A 27,839-nucleotide genomic window follows, 5' to 3' on the forward strand; every position below is an offset into this window, starting at 1 on the left:
CGGAGCGGGCGGCGGGGCTGCCTGGTTCCCCGGGGGGGCCGCGCCAGCGGGGCGGGCGGCTTGGCCGCCTCCGCCGGGGTGAGCGCCTCTTCTGCACAGCGGCCCTGCCCTCCGCCACGGCGTGAGTACGGCCGGCTCGCCCTCGGCCTGGGGGAGCGGGGGGTACGCCGTGCCAGTCGGCAGCGGGGATGGGGATGGGTGGGATGTCTCCGTGGTGGGGGGCTGCCGTGGGGTGGGTGTCCATTTGCACAGCTGCGGACCGCGGGCGGGACGGGGGCCGCGGCCTGGGTGGGGAGCAGAAGCTCCGCAGCCCTTCCCGTAAACTGCCACATAAGTTGCAAATACATTCGTCGCGGGAAGTTGCATGTAAATTTGCGAATAAATTGTATCCCCCCCGCCCGCAGCAATGGTGGCAGCGATGGGTCTGCGCTCCCTGCAGTGCAATGCGTGTGTGGTCGGCGGAGGGTCTGTTCCTGGGGAGGTGGGGGCGCAGGGAGCTCGTCTCGTTGCGGGGAGGAGAGCCGATTGACTCAGCAAGTCGGTCACTGTCTGAAACGTGGCAGGTTTAGGCCCTCTGGACCACCCCAAAAAATGGGGTGTCTGTGGCAGGTCGCCCTTATGCATGGCATCACGGATACGTCAGAATATATCGTGTCTGAGTAAATAACGTCGAGTGTGTACAGCTGAGGTCGCCTTTGGAAGTGGGGCCCTGCTGCGTGCGGTATGGTACCCAAGTCTCTTTCGTCTTACCGTGCCCGAAGTGGAGGGGTTCGGTAGGTTTCATCATTCCCTGGGCCATGTTAACAAGGTGCCAGCTGGGATCCAGTACGTGGTGGGCAGAATAAATAGTGTTCCTCCACCCAGCCCTTGCATACAGCACCCTGTGGGGGGATCCTGTCACAGCGGATCTTGTTCTGGTGGATTCTGTGAATCCCTGAACTTTCTCCTCTGCAGTCTCCCAAACTTTGACTTCTAGGATTAGCAAAGAGAAATCCTGTCTCAAGATCCTGTCAAGTAAGGTGCCTGGATGTCCTACAATTGGCTGCCTGAATCCCTGCCAGGCTTGGTCACGCAACGGCGCTCCTGTTTCCTGATAAAGTGAGTTAACTGACTGCTTACTGCAGGAGCAAACCCGTAGAGACACTAATCCTCCCTGCCCTGAGCTAAGTTGTAGCCTTGCTGGGTGAGGTAAAGGTGCTATCCGATAGCGAGCACTTGGTGCCCTTTAGACCTCAGACTGCATGGCTGATCAGTAGATTTGAAAACTAGGTTACAAGGTGCATGCTGATGTGGTGTCTCTTTCTCAAAAGTGCATGTATTACTGTATTAATCTTAATTACCTACCATAATAATCTTCTACTATGTATGTTAATGCACTCCATTACATGGTAGTGGATACTTTAGAGGGAATCTATCCATGTTTATTAGCTTTCATGTCTGTAGGAGACTAATGCACTTGCTGTGCATGTTTGCTGCTTGGTTCTAGTTTATATATATATATATAATCTATATGTATACACACACATACTGTTGTAGTACTTTTCTGGGGGAAATTCCAGGCTATGTACCTCTTAACACGTTGGTGCAAACATCTTTATTTTTTGTTTTTATTGCAAATTCCCTGCCGGATTTATAAACCCATCTGCCAGAAAACAGACTTTGCATCTGGTTATCTGCTATTGAAATTCTAATTGGCACTTCCATGCAACCTGCAGCCTCTGCCTTCTAAAGGAAGTCTCCCGGCACAGAGTTTTCAAAGGTGATGGGAGTAATTTGCAAGTGAAATTTCAAGTTTCAGTGGTGGAAAGCATCCATACTGAAGGCCTGATAATGTATTTGAAATGTCTGGCTGCATACCCTGGATTACAAGGTTAGGTAATGTAGCTACTTTTAAATGTAGTAGCTGACTCTCAGTTGTACTTGACTGAGTAAATTTTCAAGGGAAAATGTCACAGGGGCATTAAGGAATGAAGGTGTTTGTTTGAAACAGCGCGTGCTGATAATGTCCAAAACTTTGCTTGAAGAAATCATGAAGAACTGATTTGTTTGGGTAGAGTTTCTTGCCTCCCTCCTTTTCTTTTTTTTTTCTTTTTCAAAAAGGCATACATAAAAGCTTCATGGAAAAAAGTTTTAACATACAGTTCTGCTGGTGTCTTCTCATGCTCCGGCACGTAGTGTTAACCCAGCATGTGTTCTGTGTGTTGTCATCCACACTTGAACATAGTTTTATCAACTGAAAGAACCATAAAGCAGGTCCAGCAGGAGTCTGTGCCGCTGTATATTTGCAGTGAAAAATTACAGGGGACTTGGATGTGGGAGAAATGAACTTGTTGCTCCTCTGTGTACCCACAAGCCAGGTACATATCACAGCGCCTGCTTCATCCTGGCTGACGTGTGTCCTGAGTGATGCTGGGCTTATGACTCGGAGCAGTCCTGCGGATGGTTGGGTGTCATGCATATGCATTTCCTCGCAGCCCTCATCTCCATATGGTTGTCTTCTACATTGCCTGCATGCGTGTGCTCAACAGCCATGCTCAGACCCCTCTGCTCTGCGCTCTTTGCTGGGCCCCACGTATATGTGTGTTCAAGCGCTGCTAATGTCTGGTTCAGATTTATTGTTGCCCTTTAATTGTTGCTTTGTGTTTGATACAAACTTCTAATAGCAAGGGCAATTACGCACTGGGGAAGTCAGAGGAAAAAGCAGTCAATTCACTGGCACTTGCGTGTAGATCCTCAGCTGCTGTGCATTGCTTTGGCCCCCTTGCAGAGCAATGGCAATCTACACCAGCTGGCCATTTGCCCTTTGAAGGGATTAAACTGGGTTCAGATGCCTCTCTGAAGGGGGTGTTCATCCCTATGAACACAGAGCTGGTACAAAGTTCATTTGTGTGGTAGGTGAGATACCCATCCCACCTCCCCCCTGCCCACAGTAATTGCTGGATGAAACTCCCATGGCTTTTGCTGCACCAGGAGCCAGACTAGGTGATCTTTGTGGCTTTTTTCCCTCCTACCTGTAAAAGGACTGGGAGGGCAATATCCCTCCTGTGTGTGGCTGGATGCCATCTGACACTGTGCACTCTGGATCAGCAAGGTTGCTTCCCTTCCCAGCTTGCAGCCTGTCCTGCAGGTGTAACCCTTCGTCAGACCCCACTGTCAATGATTCCTGGCCTGTTTGGGTCTGGGAACAACTCCCAGAGGGCTGTTGACTTTGACTGGGAAGCCAAGTCGTCCTGTGAAGTAGACTGTGATTGAACCCTTTCTCTCTGGATGGTAGCAAGCGCTTAACCTATTTGTTCTTCCTGTCAGTTCTGCTCCTTTGGACTGAAGTTGTGGTTCCCTTTGCACAATTTAGACATGCAGGGCTCGTGGGTTGGCGGCTGGGGTGTAAGGATGCTGCTGGCGCTGCAGGGGCCGTAGTGATGTTGAAGATGAGTGCAGGCAGGACCCAGTTGTGCACTTTGGAAATGTTCCCATTCCTCCAGCTTCTGACGATCCAAGGAGATCACCGTGCAGGTAGGGTGTCCAGGGTGCCTGTGGCGCAGCAGTTAATCCAGTAGAGCACAGTTTAGCTCTGGTATGCTATGGGAACACCCTTCTTGGAGGAATGTCTGCATGGACATTACTGCGTGTTCCTGTGAACAACTTATGCAACAAAAGCAAGCAGCAAGGGCTGCAGAAGTGGGTTTTAATACTCGGTGGAACCACACGCTTCCCTTGCTGGTGTGTAGAGCACCACTTGGCTGCTTGCTATTGTGCTGTCTGGCTTCCTCGTTGCTTTGGTTCTTCAGCTGTATTCATGGTTACTTTGCATTTAGCTGATGGCTCTGCTGTGCCGTTATTATGATTATCACTGAAATGAGGTTTCCTGTGGGCAATTTTGAGTATCGATCAGTGTGGGTGCCAAAACTTATGGTGGTCTTCCATTGCCTTTGCTGGCTTTGTTTTTCTTGGCCATTGTGGGCTTGGCCTCAAGGATCAGATCTTGGTTTTCAGTGCTGAGAGGTGGCAGTGCTACTGCCCTGACACAGAGTAGTTGACGCTGTGCAGTGTCATTGGGCAGGATGGGCCTGCAACATGCTCCCTGATGGCTGCATCGCTGTGGTGGCAGAGCTAGTTTTCAAATGCACTTTGTAGAACGTGAGATCTCTGGAATGAGCGTGAGCCTGGGTTTTCTGTCGCAGCCTTTCCTCCCAGTTCACGTGATAATGTGTTAACCATTTGGAAAGCACTTGGGGTGCTTGCTTGTTTGTTTTTCTTGTCGGACAATGTGGTATGAAGACAGGAATGGAGGGCAGAGCGCCAGGGATATGGGTACTTGTTTACTTGCAGCCAGCTGGACTGACTGCCCGCCGTGCATGCGGCAGGGCCCCCAGCCCAGCTGTGCATCTTGCCCTGGCGTGAGGAGCCAGCCGGGTTCTCCGGTTGAGCGGGACGTTAGGTCTGCGCCGTCGGGGCAGGCTGCAGTTGCGTGCCTGGATTGTCCCCATTGCCACAGCTCCTGTCACTTTTGCCTGGTGAGCCCCAGTTGAGCTGTGTCCCCCAAAGGACAACTAAACTGTGCTCTGCAGACATGGCTGGGGCATGTCCAAGCCCCCGTAGCTACCTCTGTTATTCCCTAAATACACAGAGAGGGAAGGGGAGGTTATCTGTGTACAAGGGCCATTCTGGTTTTATTTATTGAGACATTCAGCAAGTCTTTTTCATGACCATCACTGCTTCTGCTAATGATGACCCTCTTGTCTCTGACTGTCCAGCAGGGCATTGGGATTGCCTTCCCGGAGCTCCAGCTGACCCCGTGCCAGGCCTGGAGAACTGCTTATGCAATACTTCAGCAAAATGCTGGAGCACATACTTCAGATAGAGAAGGTGCACTGGGGTTAGATATTTTTTTTTTTAATTCAAAAAAAGGCGGGGTGGAGGGCAAGAAAAAAGTGACTTGATGAAATTTAAATTGAATTTTGTATGTATATTTGTGTTGGATTTATATTTGTTTGGCTTGGGGAGACTTTGCAGCACTTTAACTGAATCTGGGTTTAAATCCACTTAAGTTAAACTCCCAATACAACTTATGTGTGGAGGCCAGGATGAAATCTCATTAATTTTAATAGGATTAAGCATGTTCTTTTGCTGAGTCGTCTTCTCTATCTTTCTTTCTTTGGCTTCTCTGTATCAAAAAGCAGGATAAACCTTTCCACTCTGCCATGTCTTTGTGAAAATGCTTTGACAGTCTTGGAGAAGTGGCTCTTTGGTTGCATACAATAATACTTTACACATTTATTTTTTTCCTCCTATGCTTTCAGCTGTAGTCCTGCTGTATCCAGGCTTTTATTGGCTTTTGGTTTCCCCTAAAGGTGCAATAATTCCTGACAGCAAGAAAACGGTTACAAGTGTTTGCCTAGCAAGTTTCTACACTCCATTTTTTTTTTCCTTTTGCTCCCTCTGGACAAATTTGAAACTGTTGTGGAACAAGTCCACTAGTAGGGGGAAATTTTGTAGAAGTCAGCAGGAACTGAGCATGTGCAGATCACTGAAGGCAAAATTCATTCCTATTAATGAATAAATTGAAGAACAGGGAATGAAGATAGAAGTGTTGTGAATGCAAACTGGTCAAAGGGAAATATCGGGGATCCATTTAAGATCAAGCAAGCCATTAACTGGAGAGAAGACTACTTAATGCGTTTATGCTGCCTGGTCACTTCCTCATTTCTCAATGTATATCATCCTCTGAGTCTTACTATTGATTAATCATTTTTGATTTGTATGTGATTTGTGTTATGGGAATGCTCCTCTTCCCCCTCTCCTCCAGAAAAGACAAACCCCACAGCAGGTATTTCTGAATGTTCTTGAGATGCTTTTAATGACACTCTTACTAAATATATGCTTTCGTAGGGAAAGTAGGCTGTCTTGTAGCTCATGCACTAAGCTGGATTTCAAGAGACTCAGTTTTCACCAGTTCCTCCTACAGCTGTACACAAACAACTCGGGCTTCTCGTGCCTCTCTTTCCACCTTCTGAGATAAGGGAGGGTTGGTCTGTCTCACCTACATTCTGCTCTTTTGAACTGGGGACCTGTTGTGCTATGGGCTGACCCGTGTCACAAAGGTTGTGCTGGTATATTTGTGTCAGCAAAGCTCCTTTACATCATCATCTTTTTGATGAAACTGTGTGTCATCAGTGTGTCTTTTTGCTGACAGTAGCACCTGGACTTCAGTTCCCATATCTAATTAAAAATGGAGAGCATGGTGGAAAAGCAGCTTTCTATTTTTTTAGATTTTTTTTTTTTTTTGCCATAAGATGAACAGGAGACTGGCTTATTAAGGGGGTTAAGGATGGGAGTTTCTGATGGGTGAGAAGTTCCCAGTGGTAATCTGAAATTCTCCATGTCCAAGCAAAGAGCATTTACTCCTAGATCTGTACCCGCAGTAAATGGGTGCTAATCTGATTATTACATTAATAAACAAAAGGTATTGCTATAAGCACTTCTTCTGCCTTTCTTAGCTGAGCTGATCAAGGATTTTTTTTCCCGATGAGACCAGTTTTCTTTCAAGTTAAAATTTCTTACTGTCTCTAAAGCCCTTTGTATCCTGGCTGATCTGCAAAGATGATGTTGTCACTAGGATTTCATAACAACTTCTGTGAATCTTCATGTGGGTTTCTGACACCCTTTGACCTGATGAGGCTTAAAGAAAAAGCAATGTGCTTCCCTCCTTAAAAGAAACTAGTATATACCCAGTTTTCATTTTAAAAAAAAAAAAAAGATTGTTTGGAAAATATCTCATTTATGCACGTGATGGAAAGTGCTGAGACTGAGCGTGAAAACGTGAGACCAGCTTTGAAAAGAGCAAGCATGCTCCCTCCTCAAACATTTTTTTTGTTGTTAGTCCTTTTTGGTAATGAATCCTGATTGTATAAAGCTTTACAAAATACACAAAACCTATTTAATCTTTCCAGTTTCTTTTTGTAGTGAGGTTTTTGTGGGTTAGTCGTGGTATCTTCCCTGGTCTGTGATACAGACGATACGGTGTCTTTCACTATTTGCTTGGGCTGATGTAGAACTGCCAAGCCCAATGTATTTCAGATGCTTTCCATGCCTGGAAATGGCCTTGTTTACAAGAGCAGCATCTCCTGCGTTGTCTGAAGGTGGTACCGCTCTGAGAGCTGCTTCAGGAATGGGAAGTGTAAGCGCTGTGGGTGAAGACCACCTCACCCCCAACAGTAAGGTGGAGCACATGCCCTTGAACGTGACTGTTCTTCCTGGCAGTGAGTTAAGCCATCTCACGTATGAACTGTCCGTACGAACTGCCCTTCGCTTCTGCATTCGTAGAGGCTTCTGTTCATGAATTGGTGTTGTGACTCCTGTTCTGGGGAGCTCTCTTGTGAGGATGGGCTGGGAGAGCTGGGACTGCTCAGCCTGGAGAAGAGATCCCTCTGGGGGATCTTACCAAGGTATATAAATACCTGAAGGGAGGGTGTTCTTTCAACCGTGGCGATGGGCACAAACTGAAACACAGGGTTTTCCCTCTGAACATCAGGAAATACTTTCTCACAGTGTAGATGACTGAGCCCTAGCACTGGTTGCCCAGGGAGGCTGTGGAGTCTCCATCCTTGGGGATACTCAAAAGCCATCTGAACATGGACCTGGGCAACTGGCCATAGGCAGCCCTGCTTGAACAGGGGAGTTTGACCAGATGATCTCAGAGGTTCCTTCCAACCTCAACCGGCCTGTGACTCTGTAAAAACTGTGTAGAGAGCTGCTTTAACATCTAACTGGAAGTCATAACTATCCAAGCTACCTGGTACAAAATAAACTTGGTTTGCGTGGTCTGCAGGTTCACATGTCTCTGGAATTTCTTCTGGCTTTTGTCATCTGAACTGTATGTCCAGTTCTGCTGGACAAAGCTCCTTCTGGGCCTTTATTGAGAGTGGTGCAGTGGACATTTGGTCATAAGAGCTGCAGGGCTGGTTCATCAGTCAGCTTACTGCGCCAGGTTAGTGGACCTTAAGTGCATGAGACTGTGAGGGAGAAGCAGAGGTCTGTCTAGTACAGTATTGTCTTTAACAGTGATAAGGAGTGCTGGGTAGAGACATTGTTCCCCAGCACTTGGTATCGTGAGACCCTCTGGCAGTTCAGTTAAAAGCCAGTATCTTCCCACTGTCCTCTTTCCCTTCAAATCTTTTGTGTGCATTGAATAGCAGAGGCCCCAGCACAGGTAAGTGGAACTTCACTGGTGGCTGCTTGTCCCTGTGAAAACCTACGGCTCCTTTCTGCTCTTTGTTTTCTATTCTAATCAGTTAGCAGTCCATGCTAAAGCTTTTCTTTATAGCCAACAGCATCTTAGTTTGCGTTAGAACTTTGAAATGGTCCCTCACCAAAAACATTTATACAAATCCACATGTAATGAGTAGCCTCGAAGATTTTAGATATGATGGATAATTTCCTTCTACAGAAGCTACATTGGCTCTTCCATGAAGCAGGGTGATAACTGACCCAAGAACAATTACATCTTCATCTATGATGATGATTTTTGATAGATGGCCAACAGCTTGTATTTGCTGTGTAGACAAGGCAGGATCTGCGTGTTCTGGCTACAGTGACCATCTCTGAGGTGGCAGGAGTAGGTATGTGCTGTGGCTGCAGTGCATTGCTATGTCTGAGGTATGCCTGGCTAGCGGGCACGTTTTGGGCAGTGAAGCCAGCAGGGAATACAATGTCATGAGCCTGCCAATGGTTCCCTGACTTAATTTTATGTGGGTCACAGGTTCTGCTAGTTCTGCTAGACTTACTGGTGCATATAAAGTTGAACACATGCTTTGTGTGTGTGAAGAATTGCTGCCTGAGGCAGGGACACTGATAACGTTCTTCAGGGACACTTGTTGCTTGGGCTTGAGAAGCAAGTGGCCTGGATGGAGCTGTAATGCAGATGGCTTTTGGTACCAGCTGACTTGAAAAGCAAAGGCATGAAAGTTTGTTTCGTTTTCTATGTGGCAAACAGCTTTTGACTGGATATGTGTATTCATAGATTCCTGTTTGTTGCTTTTCAGTCTGTTGCAAAGGGAGCAAGGATTTCTAGGCTCTGAAAAATCTGGTAATGTCTGGAGGCTGGATATGTGTTGATGCAATGAAATACATTCAGCAAATAAACAGCTGTAACAGAAATGGATTTCTGGTGCTGGTGACCCATCCCTGTAAGGAATATCTGAATGAAAGAGATTTTTAAATTAATATATAAACAGAAAATGCTGGTGAGATGTGGTTTTTTGTGGGTTTTGGTTGTGCTTTTTTCCCCCCCTGCAGGTTTTGTCAATATTAGCGAGCAGTTCTTTCTGGGTGGTATGTTCTCCACTTGGTCTTTGACCCCTCTGAAAGTGAAGCCAGATGTAACGCGAACTGTGGAGTGGGCAAGCTGTCCCCTGGGGGCAGACCGAAAACTGCAAACCCTTCCGCTGAATGAGTGAGCTCTTAGGTTATTGCGTGCCTTGGGACAGATTTGTTTGCTGAACCATATTGAAATCAGTAAGATTACACCTGCAGAGGTTTCTTCTGGAGTTAAAATACACACTCCAAAATTGTGATTCATTAGGTATACCCCACAGCATGCTCAAGCGTTCACATTTACAGTTGTTTCTGAGCAAGATAGAGTGGATGGCATCCAACAAACATACAGCTATCACGCTGGATTTTGTATGGTGATTCATCTGCATAAAGGATGTCTGGATGAAGGGGAGAATTTATAAATAAAATACGTGTGCAAATTTATTTCAGTATTTTTCTCTTGTCTCCAGGAAAGTTATTGCTGGAGGGAAGTAAAGGAAATGTGCAGCACCTTTAAAAAGCAAAGACTGAAATGCTGGGCTTGCAGTTTGAGTGGTTAGAGATTGATGTTGTAGATGTTGGCATGTGGAAAGAGGAAATTTTCCATCTTGGCCTATCAGTGGTAAGCAAGATTTGACGTGTAATTCCTCTTCAGATGCCTGCCATAAAACAAAACAAAACAAACCCCCAAAAAACCCAACCCCACAAAACCCCAGTCCATGCTGTGAACATCATCTAATCTTCACTGCAGAGTGCTTTTCCTGCTCTGTTATCTGCTTGGGCAGATTTTCTCATGATACTGTTTCAGGCAATTGAAATGGAAGTGTCCTCCTGTAAAGTGGCTCAGATGCCCAAGAGGCTGAGACAGAAGCTGGATTTTATTGGGAAGATGGTAGAGGCAGAAGTGCTATTTTTCTAGGGCAGAGGAAGCCTGTGATTTCTTCACACTTTGAAATGAAACTCGTGAATGTTCTTCCACCGAATGCGAAAAGTACTTGACTGTTCAGTTACAGCTAGGCTGTCTGGAAAATGAGTGAGTTTGAAGTGCGAGTTGTTATAATAGCTTTGTTAGAACCTGCTGTGGGTGCTTGCATTGCTTGAGGTGCAGCTGGTAGGGGAGATGGTGTCTCTGTGCCTTGCTCTCATGCTCCCTGTGTGCCTCTGGTATCATCGCTCTGAACTGGGACCATGGACCAGCAGCAGAGCATCTTCTGACGGAGAACCCTTCTGTTTCATGGTGGTTCACTTGAATATGATCTGCACTCTGCCTTCTGAAGTCCTCGGGGTTACTGATGTTAGGGTAATAATTTGCTGATGGAAAGGTCTCTGATACAATGTCAACCTGAAAACACAGCTCTAAGCCGATGTCGTGCTTTCACTAAATACGTAAACGTTCTATAGGCAAGAAGAGGTGGTGCAAATGTTTCATTGATGGTGGCTAGAGCCTGTTGCTGGCTTTAGGTGCAGGCTAACCATGCTAGCTAACGGACACGCAACTCAGTCACAGCTTCTGGCCTTGGAGAGGTACTGTCACAGGGTCCCACTTGGAGCTGATTCTTCCTGAAGTGGAGCATGCTAAGGCTTTCTCCATTAAAAGCAAACACACTTTTTTTTTTTTAGCACTGTGACGGGTTTTCTAGGACTTAATCCTTGCTAGATTGAGAGTTGCCCTGTTGCCTCTTGCTTTATAAGCCTAAAGACTGATTTCTGTGTGAAAGGCCACGGTACCCCCTTCAAGGAGGTGCTTCGGGGTCTGCAGAAGTAAACTTTGGAATCACAGAGGAGAGCTGAGGGTTGTCGCCCAACTTTCAGTGGAAATGTTCTTTCTTTCTCTTGTCTTTGCAAGTCAGCAGCTTCATACTGCGGGAGCCTGATGCCCACTGGTTGTTAATGAAGAAAGTGAAAACCTGACATCAGTCGCAGTCTTCCTTCATATTCCTTTCCCAGGGCACCTTGTGCCCAACCGTGCTTTAAGGCTAGGGGAGCTAACTTTCTCTGCTTCTTTAATTTTTGGCCTTTTGGAAGGGAGCATTGGCATTAGATTGACCAGAAACAGCTTGGGAAGCTGCTTTCCAGCTTCTTACTGAGATGACCACAGCCTTCCACAAAGAACCCTTCACCAGGTCCTTAGAAGACACCGGTTCTCCACTAAACCTCAAAATAGAGAGGGAACCTGAGGAGGAGAGGCGACTGCTGCTCCTCTGACCCATGCAGTCACTTAAAAGATAGCTGTAGAATTCTCTCTGAGTGTGTTGTGTGTGCTGAGCTCATCTTTGGACCAGGACGGGCTGATCTTGTTGGTATTTTGGCTTTCCTAGTTAACTGTTCCTCCTCATTACAGGATCAGAGCATATTTGGCATAAAGTCAGTAGCTAGAACTTTTTAATGGGTTCAGGCTGTGCTGCTGCTTTTAGGTCACAACGTCTAGAAGAGCAAGAATAACCTCTTTGCTTTTGTTTCGAGTTCAGGTGTTAGAAGTTGAGAGAGAGGCTTCAACTTTGTTTTTCCCATATTATGTTGCTGTACTGCCGAGCAAAAATTGAGATAAGCACTGAGGCATCCAAGAATGCTTCAGAAAATATCTGTATTTGGACCCCATCTAGCCACTGAAATATAGAACACAAGGGACATTATGGGAAAACATGCAGTTTTTCACTTCCATGGCTTTGGTATAAGTTAAACTGATGTTTGTGGTAATCTGTCTTGGTGAGCTGTGCTGCTGACTGGCTGTAGATGCCCATGGTATTCAGGTAACCCTGTGGAATGGTTTTGGAGTCCTTATTAGCAGCATCAGAGGCAGATGGATAGACAGATACACCTTCTGTACTGAGCTCAGAAAAGTTCAGAAGAACCTGCTACTGCTTGTGCAGTCCCTCTTCCGTGAATAAGGGGCTTTTTGGACTGGAAGAGCTTGGAGCTCAAACCAAGCTTGTTTTACTTTGACTTATTAATCAGCATCAGGGCTCAAGTAAGTTCCTCTGAAACTGGAAAGAGGAAACCTAGAAGGAGGCAGGAAAGCACGGCTGCTGCCCTGTTGCTGCGTGGGAGATGAGACCCAAGAGCTGGGCTGAAGCACTTCTACAGATGCTGCCTTGGCAGCCACAGACACCCCTGAGAGCAAGGAGAGGGAAGGGTGTTTTCCGTCTAGGTTCTGATGACCCATAATTTTAAATTCAGGATGGTGCATGACTTGGAGACCTACTGGTTATGAAGAACCTAGAGGAGAGCTGCTACTGTGTTTGATTATCTCTTTGTTTGGAAAAAAATAGACTTGGCTAAGCTTCCCCACCCACCCTGCCCTGTGATTTCCACATCTCTCAAGCTGTCAAAATCACAAAGCGGGGAGGCATGTGCCAGCAACCTTCATTCGATACTGCTATAAATGGCTTCCTGGCTTGGAGAGTTTGGGAAGAATCTTTTGATTTGTGCTAACGTATATACGGGGAAAAGCTCCTTGGTATCATACAGCATTGTGATAAGCTGGAATGTCTTTTTGCTGCATCTCACCTGGCAGACTTTCCATAAAGCTACCTTTGCTCTTTAACCGGAGTTCTTAGCTTAGAAAGAAGAAACCTCCTATAATGTGGGAGCCTTCAAGCTGTTTTGTTCGTAAGGCTAACCAGAGGTGGAGGCATGTCTCTTTTTAAATATATACAATTTTTTAAAAAATCTTCATATTTCAGGATATGCACAAAGATCCTATAGCCAAAATGCTTTCCTTTCTTGCAGTTCTTTTAGTGCTGAGCAGAAGTTCCCCTTCAGCCGTTGCACTGGCACCATGTTTTGGCTGTGTCCAGGCTGTCTGAACTTTCTTCTCCATTTCTGAGCTCTTCACAGTATTGCCCGATGCTTTTGTAACATAGGGTCTCATCGCTGCTCTGTGTAAGCCTACTGAAAACCATGCACAGGCTTCAATTCCTGAGCAAACTTGCACAACCTTGTGTTTTACATGGAGAAATGTCCTCTCTTTTGACACACCTAAAATTAGCATTATGGCTACGTGAACCTATAGAGGGGCATAATGTTTTATTGAACCTATAGAGGGGCATAATGTTTTATTGAACCTATAGAGGGGCATAATGTTTTATTGAACCTATAGAGGGGCATAATGTTTTATTGAACCTATAGAGGGGCATAATGTTTTATTGAACCTATAGAGGGGCATAATGTTTTATTGAACCTATAGAGGGGCATAATGTTTTATTGAACCTATAGAGGGGCATAATGTTTTATTAAAAAATATCTGGAGTGAAAAATAGTGTTGGAACTAACAACTTCAGTGAAATTTAACTTGACCTGTATTACCAAGAAATTGCTGACTGGGGTAAAATTCTGCAGGGCAGGTGGTGGGTGGGTGACCAGACTTTAACGCAACGGCAGTTCTGTTTGCTCCAAAAGTAACACTTGGTTAATTGTACCTTCATGCTGAAGTCGCTGTTTTTTTTAAGTCTGTTAGCTCCGAACGTGGCAGTTTTGTATTGAATAGCACCTGGGACATGGTTTATTCCTGTGCACGTACACTGTGCTGGTTCCAGCTTCTAATGCCATCTCTGAGCAAGCATGAAGCACCCACGCTTCTGCAGGCACTTAGAGAAACCACAATCCTGACCTTGCCTTTTACCCTTCTTGATTTCCTTTGCTCTATATTAGCTCAATGGCTGCAGAGTTCATGTGGGAGCCCACTGGGATGGTTCCTTTGAGAGCCTTGTTGAAAGCTGTTTAATTTGAAGCACGTGGTGTGAAATGCCCTGCATGTGATGTCCCATTTCCATGAGACAGCAGCATGTCTGAAAATTTGCTAGCCGCTTCGGGTGTGGACCAGACCAGGGAACGTTGAGCCATAGCACACATTTTTATAGCTTGGAGGTATTTTTGTTGACAGATTTATTGTCCAGTCACATCTTTATGCAGTTAGCCTTTGGCAGTTCATTTTTCTTTATATTAAAACTGGATTGTTTCAGATATTCCGAAACAAGCCACATTTTCATAAGTGAAATGGCTGCTGGGTCATTTTTCCCAGGAAAAGCCTCCTGCTGAGGAGCTCTTCTCACCATCTGAACTGCAGAACGCAGCGCTAATATGGGTGAGAAAGGATGATGGATGGGTGATGCTGGCTTTGGGGTTTTAGGCTTGAACATTTGTTTGCTCAGGCGAAGTGTGATGGCAATGAAGCTTCAATGGTGCCAGCGTGGGCTGTCCTCGTTAGTGGGATAACAAATGCATAAGCTGTACCTTGTGTCCTGAGACAGGAATGGGGGGGGGGGACACGGGACACGGGACACACCAAGGCACAGAAAGATGGAGATGGGTAAAGCTGGTAAAATAAAATAAAATAAAAAAAACAACCCAAAAAACCAAACCCACAAAAACCAGTGCAGCTATCAATGTGCCCCAGATTTTGAATCTGTAACCCTGCATCACTTCCACGGGAAGATGGAAGTGGGGAAGGAGCCTGAGCTTGAGTTGTGTCACTGTCAGGCATGGGTTCTCACCACTAAAACCTCCATCCTCCCTGGGTTCCCCATAGGGAAGGGAAGATTGAGCAAGCTGCTGAAAATCTTGAACCTGAAGGATATTGCACTTGAGTATCTGCACTAACGAGGTCTGCTGTTTGGAGCCTGCAATTAATCCACATCTTGCGTGGAATGGCTTTCCGTTCCATTTGTGGGAGTGTGGTGGCTGCTCCTTGTGAGCCTTGCTCAGTGTTGGCCCTGCAGAGCGTAACGTGCCTTGGTCAGCACGGAGCCTCAAGTGCTCTATACTTAAGAAAGTTTCATGTGTCTTCAAGGTGTGATTGCAGTTTCTCAGCAAAACTTGGGATTCTGCCTCTTTGAAAGAGACTTTAAGGTGTTTGTTCTATTCACGCAGAACATCTTAAAGGTCCTGATCTATTATGTTTGGCTGCTTACGAACAGAAGAATCTATTTTCTTGCAGAGAGTAATATGTGGCAGCTGGAGAAATACTTTAGCAGCTACAAACTTCTTTTAAAAAGCACCATTTCCACACCAAATCTTCCCGAGGATGCAGCAGCCTTCTCAGAGGCTGTCTGCTCAGTGACACTGGATTATTCCTTGCTCTCTAGTTTAATAACTCCCATCTAAGTTAGTCAAATGTGAATCTAGAGGGTGTGTTGGGTGCGCTGAGCAAGGATGCTGTCTCTGTTCTCTTGATTTCATCATTTGCAGCTGTTGGCATCTTTTGGCTCATTCCCTGAAGCTTGTAGGTGTTGCTGTAGGCATTGCAGTCACTCCTCTGTGGCGTGTGTGTCGTGCAGGTTGGTGGAAGACTCAGTCATACATGTGGGGACTACGCTAAAAACTGAAGAAGGTGGTTCATATTTAGGGGAGGAGAAGATGTATAACTTTATGGCTGCCTGATTAAAATGCTTTTGCTTATTGGGCTGTCGCTCTTAAGGGAGTCCAGCGTGCTGCAGTCTGAGTGGACTTTTTGGCTTTGTAGTATTTTATCAAATATTTTTTGTGTGTGTGTGTGGACATGTATCAGGAGAAATGTCAGAAAAGGCAGCAACAGACCAAACCGCTGCCCATCCAATACCCCTGTTGTGCTTGCTGCAGCAAGCAGTGTGCCTGCGAAGGTGGAGGGATGTGACAACTCTTCTTCAAGTGGCCAACTGCAGTGTCAACGCTCTGAAGAAGTTGTGTGGTAGGAGAAGGAATGTAGGTGATATTCTTCTGGACCTGAGCTGGCAATGTTTCTTCTCCAAATGGAGTTTCAGAATATGTTCAGAACATCCTGTCACTGGAGCTGAGCAACCTGGAATGCTCTGCTGGACTCATGTCAGCCCCAGGTGTTTATCAGATCCAGCTTGCTGGTCACCATCTTAACCTGGCTGATGTCTGTGAGGTAACTTTCTTTCAAAACTCCCTCTGAAAGTACAGAACTGTGCATGTCCCATCTCAGTCGTCCTCCCAGAGGAACATTTTGTTAATACCGGAGATGGTGGGGACATGGAGAGCCTGTATTGGGGCAGCAAATGGACCTTTGACCATTGTATTCTGGGTTTTCTAAGGAAGTGGGAACACTTCATGCTGTGTTTGTGTGCTGAAGTCAAAGGAACTTGTCCAGACCAAGGACCTAGTAACACGTTTCCTCCCCTGTCATATCTAACGTGTCTCTGCTTCACAGTCTCTGTTCAGTTCATCCTTCATTGTTGATAGCACGTGACAATTTGTGGAAACAGCTTTGTAACTTGTCATTAATTTTCCTCGGGAGCCAAAGGAACTTTAATGGCTGTGAAGCTGTTTGGAGAATAATACAACTTCACTTGGTTGTGCTCAGCTGACAGTGGGTCAGCCTCAGGTGCCTTGGTGCTGCCCTTTCCATCTCCGAACCTATCCACATGTGCAGCTTCAGCCTTGGAGATAAGTCTGCGAAGCCAAACACTTCTCAAGATTGCAGCACAGATTCCCTGCCTCCTGCGTTCGAGCCTCGATTCACAAAATGAGATGTACTTGTCTTCCCTTAGCAAAATCTGGTTTAATTCTATTTTTCTAGAGTGAAATATAGCGCTTGTTTTGAGAGCTGACAACAAATGAAGTGTTTAGCAGCAACTGCAAGTTGAAAACAGGCCTTATGCCTTCTCATTTTGATGGGAGAGAAGCATCGTTGTCTGCGAAAGGTATCCCACCCTTGTTTTTCCTGCTTTGTTGTTACACTGAGGATAGAATATTTCTTTGTAGCTCTTCGACTTATTCTACACATGCTTGTAAGTATGAATTTTGGGGCAGTGCATGCTGGTTCTTTGACAGCTCAAAGGAGCATGTGTTGCCCTATATGATTTGCTTTGCTCACTTTGTACGTGTGATCTCTAACACACACACTCCCTCTTTCATGTTTTTTTTGGGTTTTTTGGTGTTTTTTTTTTGTCTGTCCTTTTGCCCTGGTGCAATCACTGCATGCACTTTGCAGCTGCTTAACCAGGAGCAGCTCAGGCTGCCTGGGAGGGCATGGAAGCAAGCGGCTTATATTCCAAAGGCTTCACTTGCCACATCACCCCAATCAATGTTGTTTGAAATAATGCTTTGGATTTTTTTTTGTCCTCATGAATTTCTTGGCTCGAGCACAGGGAGATCAGCAAGAAGGGAGGGAGGCTTCTGAAACCCAGCAGGCAATGCCCTCTGGATGTGTGTGTACATTGCAAAGTCATCACTCATTCAGTTGTTGACTCAAAGTTACTCTGGTTTTCCAGCGTGCTTGTTCCCTGCTGAGTTATAGCCACAGATGGTAAAGTAAACTTTGCACTTTTCAGAGTGTAATCCTTTCTCAGATTTTATTTGTTGCTATCTTTTGTGGTTTGGTTGGACTTTTAATTTCTTTGGGGATATCTACAGATGGAGAAGGTAGTGCTCAAAGAGTGAATTTTGCCCTGATTTCTCAAAATTAATTCTGATGGGAACAGTAGTGTTCATCTCTTCCTTTGTGTTGTCTCCAACAGCCAGAGGATGGTTCCTTCTGGGGAGCAACGCGATCTGGAGAAGAAGCTTTAGCTGGTGCTTTTCTGGGATGTAGGTGTGTGGGGTGGGGGCTCAGTGGGGTCTCTGAGTACAAATGGAGCCATATGGGACTGGCTGGAAGTGTGATAGGAAGGCAGAAATAAAGCTTATAGCTTGTAATTATGGAAGGCAGTTGTTAAGTAGGGAAAAGTGACCCGCAAGTAATTGCAACTCTTGTTCTGGATGTATGGAATAGTGCTAAGGTGGAAGAGGCAGAACACCCCCAACCACTTAGCTGGAGCTTCTGATATTTAATACATCATCTCGGGCATCATCTGGACTGCATTAAGGCACAACTGCATCTGGTTATCACCTCACTGGACGTGGAAATGAGCTGTTTGCTTGTCTGCTGCACTGACAGCCTGTGTATCGCGTCTGTCTGCTTCGTGGTCTTGCTCTGCAATTTGTAAAAGGATTTTTATAATTGGCTAAAGAACACTTAAATGTATTTTAACCTTGTAAGTTTGTTTTGAGCGCCTTGGGGGAAGGATTATCGGTTGGCCCCTGAGGAGACCGTGTTTAGTGAGAGGGAAAGGAGACAGACCTCTCGCGTCTGAGCTCAGCGTGTCCACCTTAACCGGTGCTGGCCTGATCCAGAAAGGCTGCTCAGTGCTTTGGAAGAGGTGAGGGACATTTACTGGGCTTTTATTTTCCTCTGTGGCAGTCAAGTAGGACCAAATTCAGCTGTGATGGGAAGGACTTCTGGTGGGTTAATGTGGCTGGGGATACAAATGCATAGGGGACAGATGGCTGTGCTAGTGCAGCACCTTCTAGGCACAGAGCGTGATCAACACCTGACCTGACAAGTGTATGCAGTTCTTGGGTCAGCTGAGATTAATTAAGATTATTTTATTTGTCCTAAAAGACTGAGATTTTAACTATAATAATGGTATTTATTCACAGATATAACGCTGCTATATCTGCATTTCCAAAATGCAGTGGAAGGTGTTTACTCTTTGAGGGTTGGTTAGTATAACTAGGAAGGTAGGATGTGTACCTTTACCTGTGTGTAAAGGTAGGAAGACCCCACCCCTATAATAAGTGTGCTCTGCATTTGTACTTGTTGCTGTTATTTTTCACCATTTCCTTTAAAACAGTAAATGCATGCATTATTGCACAGCCAATTTATTCTCAGGGTCGCTTCTTGAGCTATAAAATATCGCTTCTTGTAAGCCTTTTACCTTGAAAAGGGACAGCAAACATAAGCAGCCAGACTCTCTTTAAAATAGAAAATTTACCCTTCATGATGTTTTTTTTTTTCTTTTCTGTGGGTTAGATACCACTTACTGAATCTCTGCCTGTGAATTTTACAAAAGTGCCCTTATTTCTGCATATCGTGGTGGGAATGCAGTTTGACAAAGGGTGTTCTGAGTGTCTTGGTGAGGTACCTGTAGTGTCTGCGAGGGAACACAAATCACTTGCTTGAAGTTGAAGGTTTGGAGTTTAAAGCAAACTCTTGCTGTCTGTGAGCAAAGGTGATCTGTCTGGTCTAGGAAAATCTAGTGTGGACAGAGTATTTCAAATCTTCAGTTGCTTTCCCCCTTGCTTGCCGTCTTGTCAACTGGAGTTTTCAATAATTAGATTACAACATATGCGAAGAGTGACAGTAGAAGCATGCTAAAGGCTGAGGCACACTTGTGGAAGCGCCTTGCAATTCAGAACAGAGGGAAAAGTGTTGAAGTTCTGGGCTGAATAACACAAATCCCTGCCGAAAACATGGGGCTGCTTTCCTAAGCATCTAATGCTTGTGTACCGCATGGCGGGGGCTGTGGTTGTGCATCGCCCTCCTCTCCTGCACTGGTTCTTTCAGCTCGCTCTGAGGTGGGCTGGGGAGGGCAGGTGGTGGGAAAGAACCAGCAAAGTCGGTCTGCGCTGTGCCTGTGCCCTGCGAAATGAGAGAGAGACCCCAGGACACTGGCGCAGTCTCTGGTACACAGGACTAGATGGGGCTGGTGAGCTGCCTTTCCCCACCAAGACTTCTGCTGTCAGGTCAGATGTAGAAATATATCCAGCTGCCAGGTGGGATGAGCCAGGCATATGAAGTTTTGGCTGCAGTGAGAAACCTACTTGCACAGAATTAGTGTGATGCCGTGCACGCTTACTCCAGGGAGAAGGCTGCAGGGGGATGCATGAGCTAAGGTTAGTGGGGAAGGTACGGTCTGGTCCTTTTGGGCTCCCTGGCTCTCTGGGAAAGCAGATGATGTATAAATGCTCCATCTGTTTTCAACAGGCAAACCAACTCTTTTTACTAGAATAAATAAAAGAGCAGGAAGGAGGCTTTGAGTTCCTTAGGCAACTTGCAGGGTGACAAGGGATGCTGAATTTGGGGCACTGCCTTTTAGTATCAGGCTTTGTCCCCATCTTTGACTCTTCGGTATTCCGATGTGGACCTGTGTGTTGTGTGCCCTCTCCAAAGCTTTGGGTAGCTGTTTATATTTCACCCTTTTTCAGGTAGGGTGGTTTTGAGGCTAAAAATCTATTACATAGTTTGGGGCTTTAGGACATAGAACAAGAAGAAAAAGTTGGAAACAGAAAGTATGAAGCATCAAAATGTTGCAGTCTGGGAGTCAAAACTAATAAACATTATCTTGGGCTTTCCTGGAGGTGGAGGGAAAGGCTCTTTCTTAGATTCTTAAATTCACAAGCATGATTGGGGCTGGAGTTGAGAGCCCAGGGCAAAACTTCTTGCAATTGCAGTCTTAAGTGTGTCAATGATGGCTGTGGATGTTTTTCACTATGCTATTTATACCACTTACACATGCTGCTCATGCTGTGTTGTGAACTCCTTTGCATCTTCAACTGCAGTCATCGCGTGCACCTCTGAGCGATCATGTGAAGCTGAATCTCAACACTCTTTGAAGGCCATGACGTTTCTGTTCGTAACTGCAGGTTGAGGACTAAAGCTTGCTTCGGTGGTGAGGAAGAGGGTTGCCCTTGAAAACTACTTAGGGAAGACTTAAAATTGGTCTGGTCTGGGCTGAGCTGTTTGGAAGCTGATACAAAGCTTTAGAAAGTCTTGGAAACGAGGGTAAATCCAGATCACCAGAGCTGGTGATCTGCTCTGAAGTCAATAGAAGCTGCTCCAGTGACTTAAAGCATGAGAGGCCATCCACTGGGACAGTGTTAGTGTGCATTGGTAATGAAGAAAGACATTGCCTGTTTATTGTTTTGTGGGGGGCAATCAGGGCTTTAAAATAAGTAAAATAAAATGAAGTCGCATCTGTGGTGCTGTACACCTGTGGGCTTTGAGTCTGGCGTTGTACATGGTGCTTTTGACTTGAGCTGTTCTCCACTGGGACCTAAGGGAAGAAGAGCAAAGTACACTTTCCAAGGAAAGAGCCTCTCCATGAATTTGGGAATGGTCTTCTCTCTTCCTGCCTTTACGTCATTGCCTGTATGATGTGTGTAGTGATACTGGCCTGCCTTTTGTACTTTCTTTTTCATTCCTGCTGATGGGAGTGTGTTTTAGTAGAACATTCTCTAGATATAAATTGATTTTTTTTTTTTAATAGGTATATTGCAGTGGATCTGGAAGTGATATAAGAAAGAATTGCTCCTGGGAAGAGAAGCCTCCCTGCAAGACCAACCCTGAAGATGTGGACTGCTCTTGTATTCTTCCTGTTGATTTCCTTCTGTATATGTGAACAGAGGCTTTCTGTCCTGAAAGGGAGAAAAGTCCGCGTGGTGCGAATAAGCAGGCTTACAACGGAGCAGCAGTGCAGGCAGGCTTGTCAAAGCCCAGGTGCTTCAGGTGAGGTTCTTGTCCCTTGGCTGGAATTACAGCTGGATTTTCTGTTCCTTAAAGGTCTCCTCTGCTCCCCTGACAACTATCTTTCTTAACTCCAATTCTTTACAGACAATTACAGTTATGGCTTGTCTGCAGTCCTGTGGTGCTAAATAACTTCTGGCAGCTTTTATTGGTTAAATTGAATCCAGAATCACTGTTTCCCAGGGGCCTTCTAGCTTCTGTAAGGAACAGTGTGCCTGTGCGCTTGGTGTGCACTGGTAGCGTGCAACCGGTGTTAGGTCCCTTGACTTGAAGAATGATTATTCCATGCTGCCAGATGTTTGCAAGTGAATAGTGCTGTTGTAGACAGCTGTACTGGAATGAGTAGTCTTTGCTCACTGGTGTTTGTGTAGGTTTTTTCTGCCTTAGAAGAAACCAGTTGTGTCCTACAAATAAGCACAGGGTTTAACGAGTCTGGGGAAATGGAAGGCTTTTGCTGTCTACCTCTGAGATGTCTTTAAAAACCATTAAACTTCTAAATGAGTCTTTCACAGTTGTCCTTATGAAAGAGCCTATCTTATCTAGCCACATGTGAAAGCTTGTAGCACCTACAAACAACTGGTGATGCCGTGGTTGTGATGAGACCTTGGCTCAGGTGGATGAATGTCTGACAGTCAGATAGGAACATCATAAAGATGCCTTTTTTTTAATGCCCGGTCATTTCAAACCTTTTATTTTAAACATGAGACATCCCTTCATAGTGGGGAAAAAAAGCACCTTTATAAACTCAGCATTTTATTTAGGAGGTAAAATATGAGTGGGTTTGTTTCCCAGGCACCAGAGCTGTGAAAACTTTAGCTTCTGCTTTTTAAGGTGGCAAATCCTAAAGAGATGGCACATTCACACTGACTACGCTGACGCTAAGGGTCTGTAGCGTTGCGTGTTTATTCCACCTGAAAATCTCTAAGCACTGTGCACGTCATCTTAACCTCCCGGTATCTTGTTAGGGTAGAAAAGGTGCTGTCAGCTGTCACTTCCAGAGGTTTCCTTTCAAAATACCTCTGAAGAGCTTTTGTTGTCCTCCTGCTTTCTATTTTTTTGTCCTTTTTTCTTTTCTTTTTTTTTTTTTTCTGTCTCCTAATTGGAAGTGAGCACAAAGGGACCACTGGTTGCATGAATCTTGCACTGGACGCATCAGCTGGAGCCTTAATCTGGAGTTGCATCAAGGGGCATCCTCACCAGCTCAGCTCAACAGAGGTTATCTGGTTGTCCTGGGGAGCAACAGGGAAGTCATGAGCCGCTGGATGCCATCCTGATGGCAGCAGAAACCACGGTGCTTTACCCATGCTGACCCCATTTTTTTTAGTCTCTTGACCTTTCTGAACTGGCTAACTTAGGCATGTAGCCAGTGCAAGAGATGTGGCTGGGTTTTTGTTTTCCCCTTCTCAAGAAGTGATAAATAGCACAATTTACAGTAGTAGATGGTCTGTGTTTTTCTAATAGTGTGGCTTACCCAGTGAGGGATGCGGGGTGAGGTTGGGAATTGGGACACATCCAAACACGTTTTCATTTCTGAGGAGTGGATTTTAATTTCTTGAAGGGCTGCTGCTGTAATTCCAGCTCTCTGTGAGAGCTGAAGCTTTTAATTTTATTGTTTTTTAACGACCCTTTTTTTTTTTTTTAAAGTCTTTGAATGGTTTCAGTCGCTTTCCTAACATTTTATCGAAGTCAGAAAAATTCCACCTTTGCTAGTTTCTTTAGGGCTGTCAAAGCAGACTGCAGTTGTTGGTACAGCGATTTCTCCAAGTTCTTAAATTTTCCACAAGCCCTTTTAATAACTCTGGTAATGCAAATGTTTTTTTAATGAAAAGTTCAAGCTTCTCATAGCCTTAATCCTCAGTCAGGGTAACTCTCTTTGTAGTTAAGAGCTTTAAATATACCCATATGTACCACATTGGCATGTTCTTTGCCCTTTCTCACACTTCTGACAAAACACAGAAATTATTTTCTCCTACCATACACTTGAGTTCCCTTTAATCCACTGATAGGTGGTCAGTTGGGCACACATCTGCTTCACCCCAGGCTGAGCACTGTGTTATCATCTGTGGTTTTTGTCAACAGCACGTGCCCCAGAAATCAATTGCGTGCTACTGTGATACGACATAAAATCATAGCATAATTTGGGCAGGATCTCTGCCCCAAACCTGACTTAGATCTTGGCTGTTCAAGATCCGATGGAGATCGTACCACCTCTGTGGTCCCCAGCCCAGTGTCTGAGTGCCCTTGTGGTGGGAACTATTTTTTTTCCCCCTTGTTGTTGAGTTGGGGTTTACTGTAAATCATGTGCTTCAGCCCCTCAGAATTCTAGTAGCATCTTGAAATGTGCTCCAGTATGTCAGTACTGCCCTTGTGTGCTGGGGAGCCCAAAACTGGACGCAGTGATTGAGGTGTCTCCTCAGAACTGGTTAGAGGAGGTTCATTCCTTCCCTCAGAGCTTGGCTTTGTGTCTGTAGCATGCCCAGAAAAAAAGTTAGTGAGTTTGAAGGGCTGCCGGGAGAGAGAGTTCCCCGCTGTGATGAATTCATTTACTTACATTGGGATTTGACTTACTAAAAGACAGTTTCTGTGATGGCTCCTGTGGCTAATGGTGTCGTTGTTCAGCAGATGAATAAATTTCTATGTAACTCCAAGCACTGAGGTGAGAGCTGTCTCCTGTCGGGGATGAGATGGGTGTCTTCTCAGTTTCAGCTCACCTGTTTGGGTTTTTTCCCCCCTCGTTAAGACATCTAGACAAATGCTAGCATTTTGATGGGTCCAAACTGCAGTATGCTCTCTTTGTCCCTGTCTGGGTAAGTGAATTCCTGTTGTTAGATGTTGGTACTGGAAGACAAGCAGGTAGGTGGGCTGCAGCTGCTACATTTGATTTCAGTGGCTTCCCAGTTATTTTCACTAAGGCTGAGTCAGGATCTGTTAAGGCTAGACCTTCCAGCTGTCGCTTTTTCAAAAAATTCTTTAATTACAGCCATGAAGCAGTGTTTGGTATCCTGTGCGCAACAACCTGTTTTTTCTGCTGTTTTCAGGTGACCACCAGTGTAACTGGTCTGTGCTCTACCAGAATCACTGCATCCTCCTGCAGTGTCACCAGCTGAGCGTGTGCCAGGATGCTGGAGAACAAGGCATCAAAGATCTGCTTGGAGGTAATGCCGTGCTTCGGGCTCCTGTTAAATCCAGGATCCTGGTCCCTTTGCTTTAAATGCCTACCCTTAGACCTTGACTGGCTTTCAGCTGAGGGAGATGGCTTGTGAAATGCCTGCAGGATGGTTCTGTAGGTAAAGTCAGTTCACTGGAAAATACTCTTTCCCTAGCCTCCTAAGGGCTCTGGCACTTACATGCGCGTGATTTGTCTTTGAGTAACTTCTCGAGCTTTTACTGACTAACCGTTTGTCTCCATGCTGGAGACATCATTCATTCAAGCCATTTTCACTCCACACGCTGTCCTTTGGAAAATAAAGGTGTAACAGATGTATTTATGTTTTTTAAGAGAAAGGAAAATGTCTTGGCATTGGGTTTTTTTTGAGATTGCCAGGATTTTGTGCCAGAGGCAGCAGGCTGCTTCTATAATCCGAGCAGCCATAGCAGCAATTGCTCATGGTGACTTTCTAGTGCCAGGGTCTTCAATCTTAATTAAGTGACACAATAACAAAACAGAGCTTGCTAGTAATTTGGGAATCAATCTTCTAAAGCATGTTTCAAGAGTTTGTTGTACCCAAGTTAAAAAAAAAAAAGTTTGTTCATGGTTCTTTTGGTTTGGCAAAGGTTTCTCTGCAGCGTAGCAACCAGGCCTTTGACAAGCAGGTGGGATTTATATCACTATAAATGTAGATCACTAGTGGTGAAGGAAAGTCTCCCAAAGTATGAAGGTGTAAGTGGAAATATCCACTCAGTTTTGAGAAGTGAAAATATTGAATGTGAGCACAAGGGCTTTGTCAGTGCTATGTAACTTTGAAAGCATGAGCCTTCTCAGGAGCTGGCATTCATAACGCTGTTTCTGTTGATGATGTGCTTCTGGGTTGTAGATCTATACTTCATTGTCCACCCCCACCCCCACTTTCTGGAATTAATTCCCTGGTTGGGCAAATGCCAGAGGTCTGTAGCAAAAAAACCAAAACAAAAAAACCCCAAACCTACCAAAAAAACCCCACAACGCCCCAAAAAACTCAGACAAAAAAACCCCAGAAGGATTATGTGTAATAAAAGCAGAGGCCTGAGTTTTCATGTTCTTGCTGATTTCAGGAGTGATTTATTCCAGTTGTTCTGCACGTACTGCAGAGTACATGTTCTGGTTTGCTTGTTGGGGGTATAAGGTCAGATTTGAGCTTGAGAGTTTTATTCCTATCAAACTCATTGGTTTTGTCTTTTTGAAGAAATGGTTGATGGGAAAAGGGAAACAGTCCTGTTCCACCACCAAAGCTCTCCACTGGAAAAGGAGAGGATGGTGAATGCACGAGTTGACCAACACAACGTGGAAAATGCGTTTTCCTCAACTGCTTGGACTCCCAAGGTTCACTTGAGGCATTTGCTTGGGATTGAGGGTGAAGCTGCAGGAACGAATACAAGAAAACCAACAACAAGCAACGCTGTCACCACCACAGTGACCTCCACCACCACCACAGCTGTAACAACAAACGTTACAAATGCATCTGTCCTCACTACAGCTTATGAAACAACTGCCAAAGCCTCCGATGGCCCTGGAGGTTCTGGTCTCCTTGCTGAAGCTGTGTCATCTACTGCCTCTTCTCCCACTTCTGGTAACATCCCTGCTTCCACTTCCAGCCCTGTCACCAAGCTTATGACCACCACTGAAAAATCAGGAAATAGTAACTCTGTCTCAGTATTGTCCCCCACTTCTTCTGCTCCCCTCGGTGCCATTCCTGAAGCAGGTACTCAGACACCTCAAAGCACGCAGGTTAACCCAGCCACCACCAGCACTCTCCGCTCTAGTAGCCCCACCACTGCTGGAGCTGGCCTGAAGGCACCAAGCACACTGACCACCCTCATCCTGCAGGATGCAGGAACGTCTTCCACTGCTTCCACACGTGCCACTGCTTCCACACGTGCCACTGCTTCCACACGTGCCACGACACTCACCCCCTCAGAGAGTTCTCACTCTGTGAATTCACTGCCAGCCGTTACGTTGCCCCATCCAGAGCCAGAAGCAAGTACATCCTTAAGTAAACCAACTTCTCTTCTGGGCTCTACAGGAGGTACCACAGTTATAACTACTGCCACTACAGCAGGAACTACAACTGGACATGAGATAAAGACAGCATCTCACGTTTTTTCAACAACCATAGCTCCAGCACATACACCCAAAACAACAGCTTCGAGCCTTGTGGAAACTCAGGACACAGACAATGAGTATCTTCTCATTGCTGCTGAGCCGCTGACTCAGTACTTAGTGGATAAAAGTTCGCTTCTTGCAGTGCTTTTAGTTGGTACGTGTTTTTTCATAACTGTTATAGTTCTTTTCCTTATGCAGGCCTATGAGAGCTACAAGAAGAAGGATTACACACAAGTGGATTACCTGATCAATGGAATGTATGTGGACTCGGAGATGTGAAAGGGTGGGGATGAAATAGTGGGCAGAGAGATGGAAAGGAGATGGAAAGCCTGCCTGACTTGTTTTTCTTTCCTGTTTGCCTATAACACAAATTGAAAGTGCTTCCAAATTAGCTTCTAGTGCAATTGAGGAGAAATGCCATGTACTGTATTAAGAAACAAAAAAGAGTAATTTTTATTCAACCATACAACAGGTTGCTGTAAAAAAAAAAAAGTCATTTTTAAAAACTTCCATAATGCACTATAGCTTTGGCCATTATTTTTCATTGCAAAACAAACCTAACAAGGGGTAAGCCATCACCCTCGGAAAATGCTGTGGCGCTTTCAACAGTTTACAGTGCAAATTCCACGTGTCTCATTCGTTTCACGTGTGCTCCTCTGAAAACAGAATGAAGGATGCTCTTACCTTTTGCGAAGTGCTCTGAAATCACCAGATGAGAAGCGTGGAGTAGTGGTGCAACGGGGAGCTTTTAATCCAACATGTGTCATGTTTCAGTATGCTTCTTGCTTGTAAAGAGGTCTGTTTACAAGGCATTGTAAACTCTGTTTACTGCTAACCCAAGATATCTTTTCACCATGGAGCGGATTACTGTGCCTCTGCACTGAAATGATCTTATTTTTGTATTCACTTAATAAATGGGGCCCTGGAAGGGCATATCTTGTTGCA

The 27,839-nt window shown here is 45.3% G+C and overlaps 1 protein-coding gene across 4 annotated transcripts; it reads left to right on the forward strand.

Moving 5' to 3' along the window:
* Window positions 1-27,839, forward strand: C10H11orf24 (chromosome 10 C11orf24 homolog). 4 transcript variants are annotated; one of them, XM_040609102.1, is made up of 5 exons: window positions 1-121; window positions 4,755-4,876; window positions 21,339-21,577; window positions 24,634-24,750; window positions 25,978-27,839. In XM_040609102.1, the coding sequence occupies exons 3-5, from the start codon at window positions 21,421-21,423 to the stop codon at window positions 27,171-27,173; spliced, it is 1,470 nt and encodes a 489-aa protein (XP_040465036.1). In that variant the 5' UTR covers window positions 1-121; window positions 4,755-4,876; window positions 21,339-21,420; the 3' UTR covers window positions 27,174-27,839. The 4 variants fall into 4 exon arrangements, with proteins under 4 accessions (XP_040465036.1, XP_040465035.1, XP_040465034.1 ...); XM_040609101.1 differs by having other exon boundaries at window positions 4,755-4,866; XM_040609100.1 differs by lacking the exon at window positions 4,755-4,876.

The sequence above is a fragment of the Falco naumanni genome, chromosome 10 (genome assembly GCF_017639655.2).
Source record: "Falco naumanni isolate bFalNau1 chromosome 10, bFalNau1.pat, whole genome shotgun sequence".
NCBI classification, from domain to species: Eukaryota; Metazoa; Chordata; class Aves; order Falconiformes; family Falconidae; genus Falco; species Falco naumanni.

Bases quoted from the DNA above. Each gene is read 5' to 3' on its own strand.
- C10H11orf24 (XM_040609102.1), top strand. From the start codon at position 21,421: ATGTGGACTGCTCTTGTATTCTTCCTGTTGATTTCCTTCTGTATATGT. The intron at 21,578-24,633 runs GTGAGGTTCTTG...TGCTGTTTTCAG, and splicing joins TCAAAGCCCAGGTGCTTCAG to GTGACCACCAGTGTAACTGG. The intron at 24,751-25,977 runs GTAATGCCGTGC...GTCTTTTTGAAG, and splicing joins CATCAAAGATCTGCTTGGAG to AAATGGTTGATGGGAAAAGG.